Here is an 8,342-nt window from a genome sequence, read left to right as displayed (position 1 = left end):
CAAACAACCCGACGGGCCCTCGTCTCGATTCACTCTCGTGTTGGTCAAGAGTATAACTGTAAACTGCAAAAACTCCATGGAAGAGTTTCTGCGCGCTTTTCATTCCTCACGAGACTTTACACTTTTCAAAAGAGCATAGCAATTGGGTTGCAACTTGCGAGTCTACACTCCCAAAACGCAGCGTTCTGGTCATCTCTCTCCTTCACCCTCACACTGGTATTCTCTCTCTCTCTTTCTGTATTTCCTATAGTTTTAGGCAGATAGGTTGTATTTTCCGAGAAAATTTTGTTTGGCTGCCGAGAAACCTGAGGAAAATAATAGAAAAGAAGAGAAATTGGAATTGGTGGGGTGAATTAAATAGTCAGTTTTGTATTTTTAATTTCTTTAGAGTTCAACGAGTTCTTTGAATTAAGGTCAGCAATTTGCAGTTCCATTGAAATCAAAGGCTTTGGGAAATTAAACCCTAATTGAAATTGTATCTTGTCTACCTAATTTCGTGGTTGTCTTGTCTGTTTAGTGAAATACTGAAATTTATAAGTGTTTGGTCAGTTGAAGTGAAAATCTTCAGATTAAAGTTATCAGCTTTGGTTGGTCTCTTACGTTTTCTGGGCATTTATGTGCCCATTGAATTCGAGAACAGGATGACTGCAAAGGTTGGCGCTGCATCCGCAGTCGAACCTCGCATTCCTGAGATGTCTGGTACAACGATGACACCTGCATCATCAGCTGGTACACAAAAGGTCTCCATGTTTGCTGCCAAGGCTGGATTTGTTATACCAAAAAACAAGCTGTCGGGTTCACTTGTGCCTGTCTTTCGCGGAAGTAAAAACCTAGGAGCCGGTGATGCAGTTAGTGGAGAAAGTAAGAAACAGATTCAGAGGAAAACTAAATGGGGCCCTGATCTCACCCAGGATGCTTCTGTCAAAAAGGGAAGAGCTTTAGCTTATCAGGTATTGGTTGGATTGTTTGCAAGTCCTTTTCTGGTCATATTTTGTTTGATACTATGTTATTTGGTAGTTCTAAGATCAAAATTTGTTCTTGGTTTATGTATCTTTTTCCCACTTTACCTGTTTTTATGTTTGCGCGATGTCAAACCTCACTAATTGTGTGTTCCCATCCCCATATAGTTAAAATTTCAAATTTATGGTTTGGAGGCATTGGTCGCCCCACTTGGGGGAGGAATAAATATTTCCAGCTAGTGGAAGTTCATTGTTTCCCTTTTACATTGGGTATTAAAATGCTGGTTGTGTCTTCTGTGTGAATGGTTCACATGGAAACCTCCCATTCCAGGTGCCACTAAGTGATATTACTGCCTGTTTGGTGGTACAAATTTTGAGCAGACTCGGGTGGATCAAATTACACAACAGCTGAACTCTGGAATGTTAGAGGATGAGAATGATGAGGACTTACTATCAGCACCTCAAGATCCGCACCACAAATCCTCTAAGCATCAAATTGACGCAAACGTAAAATTCCATTTCATGTTTTTTATTTTATTTTTTTTCATTTATTCTCGATTACTTTCATTTCTATGTTGAATGATGTTTCTATTCTTAAGCACTGATAATAATATTTGTCAATGTAGGACGTCAACCAGTTGGAACTTGAAAAGCGGGAAGCCATAGGTGCGTTTGACAGCTTTCTTAGATTATACCTTCCTGTATGTTATATTATAGATTGCATGGTTATTGTTTTCTTGATGATATTCAGGTGAGATATTAAAGTTAAATCCAAGCTACAAGACCCCACCTGAGTATAAACCTTTGTTGAAAGAGGCTACAGTCCCTATTCCTGTAAGTTTATCTTCTCGTCCTGCAATCCTCTGGAACTCTTTTCTAATTAACTGTTTTTTAAGATGTGTCCAAACGACTGAGATAATATAAGTTATTTTATCATGGCGTGAAAATGTTTTGTCAAACTTAGTTGTATTGATTTAAAATAAAACTTACCCAAGAACATGTATGTGGAATTTCAACCTAGACTCATAGGTGGCAGTCTTATCGTACACTTCTACAATGATAAGTATGGACCTGAAATCTGAACAGGTTGGCCGTAATTTGGGGTTGAGGGGTGGTGAAGAATGGGCCATAGAGTACTACATGTATTTGAAATAACTGGTTAAGGCTTTGCAAATTATGGGTACAATCTGTATTAATCTGGTGGAATAGTTTAGATTCACTTGTTTAAGCATTTTTAGCACTGCGTTTTTAGGTTGGTTGTTTGCGATACTGGTGTTGGTTTGAATCCTGATAATATTGAACATAAGTTCACATAAATAAGAATTATTTGGTTGTTTTAAGAACTTTCACCAAGTGGCTAGGTTGTAGAGAGCTCGTGTTCCAAAAGCAGTCCATCTAGAAAGACGGCTATTGTTGCCCATATTTTACCTCCCTGAACTTGCATTGCGGGAATCCACGTGCATTGAACTGCCTTTTTAGGACTTCTAGTATGAGTTGACATGTCATTATTTCACACAGAGATGAACGGACTGTGGATACAATTAATTTATTACTGAGTATAGAATGCAATGGGTTGCATGTTTGTTTACCATTACTTTTATAAGGTTTCCTGGCCAGGGGTGGAGGGTGGGACCTAAAGACGGGAGCATATATTATCCAATTTCATGGTTTGCTGAGTCGGCCAGTGTTTGAATTCTGATGCTTAGATGTTTTTAAATGCTTTTCAGGTGAAAGAATATCCTAAATACAATTTTGTTGGCCTAATATATGGTCCTGGAAGTGATAACCAGAAACAATTAGAAAAGGTAAGAGTTTTGTGTGTGCTTATGACGATTATGCCAAACACTTGTGATTACCAAGTGCATGCTCTGATGATCTTCGCGTCATGTGTGTTTTCTCTATATTTTTTAATCGGTCAATGCAAATAAGGAAACCGGAGCCAAGATTCAAGTCTATGGTACCAAAGCAGGGACAGGACAGAAGGTAATATTTCAATAAATAATATAGAACAGTAAGGAATCAATATCAAGATAAATTTGAGAGTCCTGACTCCTCATCATCAATTTTACTGATTTTCATCTTTTCTTAAGCATATTATATTATGCTAAAAAAAATAAAAAATAAAAAAATCTATTGTGGAAAGGTTGCTTCGAGATGTGCATAATGCTCATGTAGTATTGACCTTCCCCTCTTTTATTCTTTAACTTATTTGCAGGCTGAAATAAAACCATCTGATGGGAGTGAAATCCACGGTGAATATGAAAACTTATATGTTCATATATCAGCTGACACATTTGAGAAAGTAGATGCAGCGGTTGCTGTAATTGAACTGTTAGTCACCTCTGTATCAGTGAGTTTCTTTTTTATTTTTAAACAGAAAGCCTTACATCCAACAGTTTCTTAAAATTTCTCTTTCTTGCTATTTATTATGATTTCTACAGTTGTTTTCTTAGCATTGTTCTTTTAATTACTTCCATATAGGGAAATCTGGCAGCGGTTAGCAGTACAGGTGCTTCAGTTTCTGCTGATAATGCTCATATTCCTAGTCAAGTCCAGGACACTACAACCTCTATTATGGTTCCGACTACTGTGGTAAATCAGGGAATGGTACAACCACTGCCAGGACTTGCACAAAGTCCACTGGAAGTGCAGTTTCAGTACCCTGGTCCATTTTGCCTAAGGGGCCCATCTTCTGCTCCCATGAATATGCCTGGCTTCACTCCACTGAATTCTTCGAGACCAGTTCTCAATAATCCTTCCCATCTTTCAACTTCACCTTTCAACCCTGCATACCTGCCTTCATCATTGGGTCTTCCGCCATCTCTTGTTTCCCCTAGACAAAATCCACCAACAACACATTTTTTGCCGCATGCATATATGGCTCCCCAGCCTGCATCAGTTCAAACTAATGTTTCAGCTCCACTCACATTCATAGGAAACCGACCACTGCCTGCTGGGAGCTCTACTGGATGGTCAAGCAGTCCACCAGCTCCACAACCAGGTTTTGCGTCCATGCCACCACCTTCAAATATATCAATGGCGAATATGGTGTCTTCTCTAAACCATCCTATTGCAGCACCAAGTTTTATTTCTTTTCCACGGCCTCAAGCGGGACTTCCTTCTACATCGCTATCCACATCTCTGCAAGCAAGAATTCCAAGTTCTGTTTCTGGAAGTGTTCCAAATTTCGCTCCCCTAAAACCACCAATGATGACGGCTCAAAGCCCTGGCGATTTCACTTTTCAGCCTCATCGACCACAGAATCCATCCTTCCAAACAGTTCCCCAGCCAAGCAGTCACTTTTCAGCACACAATGCTTCTCTTGCCAGACCAATGTTGCCATCTCCAGCACCTCAAGCACCGTCTTTCCAGTTTCCTCAGCCAGGCAGTCAGGTGTTATCGAGACCACAACTTGGTGACCACATGGGTCAGCATCCATCAGCTCATATTTCTGCTGCTCCCTATGCCAGAAATTCAACTGCCATCTCAGTTCCTCCCAGACTCGCCACATTTCTAGAATCCAGTACCGTTCTACCTCGGACGCCACATCCACCAATGAGACCGAGTAACTTCAATCCACCCCACCAGATGCCCAATTTGCCAGGTCCTCTGCCTCCGAGGCCAGGAAATTATGTTCAAATTGAGCAAAGCTATCCTGCTCACGCAACTCGACCTGAGATCCCACGTGCTCCAAATCAACAGTTCAGCAGCAACCTTGCATTTACCTCTGGCAAGTCGGCATCTGGTCCTGGAGGAGGGCAACAACTGTATGATCCATTCTCACCCACTTCTGCGAATCAACAGCAGGGAGGTAATCCAGGAAAGATGTGAAAGCAAGGGATTGATCTACCACTAACGCGGTTTGATTGCCTTGGTTGGAGTTACAATTTCGGATTTAGTGAAACAGCGGACAAAACAAGAATTTGGAGTTCTTGTAGTCTTTAGTTTTATTTCGTCATGCGAGGGGGCGACATGCGTATGATCGTTTATTTAGTTTTATTCATGCTGCGTTATCTTCTTGTTGCGAGGGTGGGGCCCTCCGAAATATTCCGTGATTCATCTTTGTCATTAGCGAAGCCACAAAAGTTACGGAGCATATCTAAGTTAACCATACCACCGAAGTGGGACCCATGAGGTGATGAAGTGATCATTTGGAGTTCTTGTAGTCTATGGGTGATATTAACATGTTGCTGTTGTCTGATTTCTGACGGGACAAAACTTCTTCATAGAAACACATTTCGTTACCTTTTTATCAATCGATTTGTTTCCCTTTCGTTAAAAGAGTACGAAAGAGTACCACATTTTTATTACAAATCAGTTAAAAGGGACCAAGCAAACCGAACAGTCCGGCGACTAATTCACTAGTCTACAGCTGCTAATAACGCGGGAGCAGAAAAACAAAATAACAAAAACAAACAATTAATATTTATTGATATTAGGGTGAAACCCTTTCCAAAAAGTAAAATACCGGCCAAAACTAAAAACAAGGCAAGAATATTGTTATTTGTATAAAACTCACACACTTGCTAAGATATTATCTAATACGGTTTGACTCGGTCATTATATGTGGAAAACAATTACATATTGAAAAATATGTCAGCAAATGTTGCTCGTTGCTGACATAAAGGAGTGTACATGTAGTCTTATGCAGATATGTAGCTAGTAGATTACAACTATGTTTCCCCAATCGAACGTTTTGTTTATGAGATTTTCTCCTTGCTTGCTGTAGCCTTATGTATAGTAGTGGTGACAAAACAGCACTGCGAGGCCTGAGGCCACATAGATGAGAGAGGCCGTACATTTGAACCAGGGAGGAAATGGGATTGTGACGGAAATGAAGAAGGCGGTGACTCCAAAGAAGACCCCGAAATAATGGAAGAGATGAACTATTATCCGTGGAGATTTGGAGTGTTGGATAAATTTGCTAACCATTATACAAGTAAAGGCTAGTAGAATTGCGAGACCGAGAACGCAAAAAGTTAGAGGGAGATGGTGGGAGTGAAGTTGGATGGGAATGAGAGCCATTCCAATGGCTGTCGACAAGCAATACGCCACGATAATCTTTGCCCAGTCTATTGTTTCTAGGTCAAGATTATTATCCAACGCGTTGATGACCTTGTTGAGTTGTGGCTGAAAAAATGCCCCAAGGCACCGATAAGCACTAGCAATATAGTTCTTCATACTTGTTTGCTAACAAGGAGGGAGAGTGATGGGGGAGGAAAGGACGGTGAGAAAAAGGGGGGAGTGGTTGGGCAGCGGGAGCGGTGGGCGATGGGCCGTTGGGGTGGGTGGCCCGGGGGGGTGGAAGACAGGTGGGGGAGAAAACCGTGTGGGAGAAAATTGTGAGGGTGGGAGGGAGGAAGGGAGTGAGTCGCTTTTGTAAGGGAGGAGGGGGTGAGTTTCTTTCGTAAGTGAGGAGGGGGTCGCTTTCCTAATCATAAACTCTCTGCCCGCAGGAAGTTTAAATGTGTCACTGTCAAATTTCACCGCCCCAGCACATTTAAATGTGTCTGCCCCCCGCACCTGCGCCCAGCACATTTAAATGTGTCACTGTCAACTTCGATATTAAAAAATTAGAAATGGGAAATACAAGTCTGCGATCAGACTTGTGTGGAATAAATTTGCGTTTCAAAGTCAACAACTTGGAAGTAATTCCATAAAAATAAATAAATAAATAAAAACAATTTGGGAGTAACTCTAAAGCTACTTAGGACTCTAATCTTTGATATTTTTTAAACTGAACCTAAATGATTCATATTATTTCTGAAACTGCATCAAAATAACTCATACTATTTCTAAAACTGAACCAAATTAATTACACTATTTCTGTAACTAAATCAAAATAATCCATATTATTTATGGAATTACAGCAAAATAACTCATACTATGTTTGAAATTGAACAAAAATAATCCACACTATTTCTGAAACTACTGCAAAATAGCCCACATTATTTTTGAAGTTACAGCAAAATAACCCACATTATATATGAAAGGGTGAAGTGCCGATTTAGTCTATGAACTATCACCTCAGTAAAAATTAGGTCTCTGAATTATTTTTTTGGTAAAATAAGTCCCTAAATTCATTAAAAATTGCTAATTTCATCCATACTATTATATTCAAAGCTATTTTATCCAATTTTTTTGTCAACTTAAATCACTTGACACACTTTAGAGTGTAATACTGTCATTTTCTTGCCTATAAACCCTTAACATCTAATTTAATCTCTAAAGTTAACTTACACTATTTCTTATGAAAAACTACTAATTTACCTTCCAAAGTTAACTATATACACTATTTCTTTATGAAAAACTATCAATCTACCCTCCAATGTGTATTACATGCAAGTAACATGACTTAAATTGACAGAAAATTGAATATAGTAGCTTTGACTATAATATTAGGGATGTAATTGGCAAATTTTAATAATTCAATGACTGATTTTTCTGAAAAAAAATAATTTAGAGACCTAATTTTCACTGGGGTGATAATTCAAGGACTAAATTGACAGTGCACCCTTTATGAAATGAACAAAAATAATCCACACTATTTCTGGAACTACAACAAAATAACCCACACTATTTCTGACATTGAACCAAAATAATCCACATTATTTTTGGAACTACTGCAAAATAACTCACATTATTTCTGAAACTAAACCAAAATAATCCACACTATTTATGGTACTACAGCAAAATAAATCACACTATTTTTTAAACTGAACAAAATAATTCACAGTATTTCTATAACTACAGCAAAATAACTCACACTATTTGGAAACTGAACCAAACTAATTCACAGTGTTTTTGTAAGTGAACAAAATAAACACTATTTCTAGAAATACAACAAAATAAGAATAAGGTTGAACTACAAACACCCAAAACAAACCCGAACAAAAACCCCTTTTCTTATCCAAAACTAAAAACAAAAAGAAAATTAATTACCAAATAACTGTTACTGTGGCAAATGTAGAGAAAAACAGAGATTAAATGGGGAAAATTCCATTTCTGAAAACTTGTTGCAAAAATATGCATAATTTTAGAATTTAATATATTAAAAAGTTTGGGGGAAGTTGCAGAGAATTAGAAGCTTCTTTTTCTTGTCACTTTGGCTGCATGAAAGCTTGAACATTGCCTTGATCATCTTTCAGTGGTCTACATAATCCAAAAAGGGGTGGATCATTTAACTTCTCACGCACTTTTTTAATTTTCGGCCGTTAAATCAGATGAATTGAAGATGATCAATGGACAGAAATTATCAAGGGGTGTAAGAGAAGTAAAATGAGATGTGTGAATAGCACACCCATCAAAAAATGCTTGAGATGAAACAAGGGTTCGTGCTCTGCTTTAATGGCGGTGATGATTTATTTGGTAAAATCGTAATAT

The 8,342-nt window shown here is 38.6% G+C and overlaps 1 protein-coding gene across 1 annotated transcript; it reads left to right on the top strand.

Moving 5' to 3' along the window:
• The first annotated feature begins 58 nt into the window (after positions 1-58).
• On the top strand, positions 59-4,976 carry LOC103964206 (splicing factor 1). The gene is made up of 9 exons (XM_009377110.3): positions 59-216; positions 641-950; positions 1,341-1,466; positions 1,586-1,625; positions 1,711-1,793; positions 2,687-2,764; positions 2,889-2,942; positions 3,175-3,309; positions 3,441-4,976. Exons 2-9 carry the CDS (start codon positions 642-644, stop codon positions 4,788-4,790), a joined length of 2,175 nt encoding a protein of 724 aa, XP_009375385.2. The 5' UTR covers positions 59-216; position 641; the 3' UTR covers positions 4,791-4,976.
• The last annotated feature ends 3,366 nt before the right edge of the window (positions 4,977-8,342 follow it).

Source organism: the organism of the source record quoted next, unplaced genomic scaffold (assembly GCF_019419815.1).
Source record: "Pyrus x bretschneideri cultivar Hongxiangsu unplaced genomic scaffold, Pyrus_bretschneideri_v1 Contig5, whole genome shotgun sequence".
In the NCBI taxonomy this organism is placed as follows: domain Eukaryota; kingdom Viridiplantae; phylum Streptophyta; class Magnoliopsida; order Rosales; family Rosaceae; genus Pyrus; species Pyrus x bretschneideri.
This window is presented reverse-complemented; position numbering and strand designations above follow the sequence as displayed.

Bases quoted from the DNA above. Each gene is read 5' to 3' on its own strand.
- LOC103964206 (XM_009377110.3), top strand. From the start codon at position 642: ATGACTGCAAAGGTTGGCGCTGCATCCGCAGTCGAACCTCGCATTCCT. The intron at 1,794-2,686 runs GTAAGTTTATCT...AATGCTTTTCAG, and splicing joins AGGCTACAGTCCCTATTCCT to GTGAAAGAATATCCTAAATA. The intron at 2,765-2,888 runs GTAAGAGTTTTG...AATGCAAATAAG, and splicing joins ACCAGAAACAATTAGAAAAG to GAAACCGGAGCCAAGATTCA.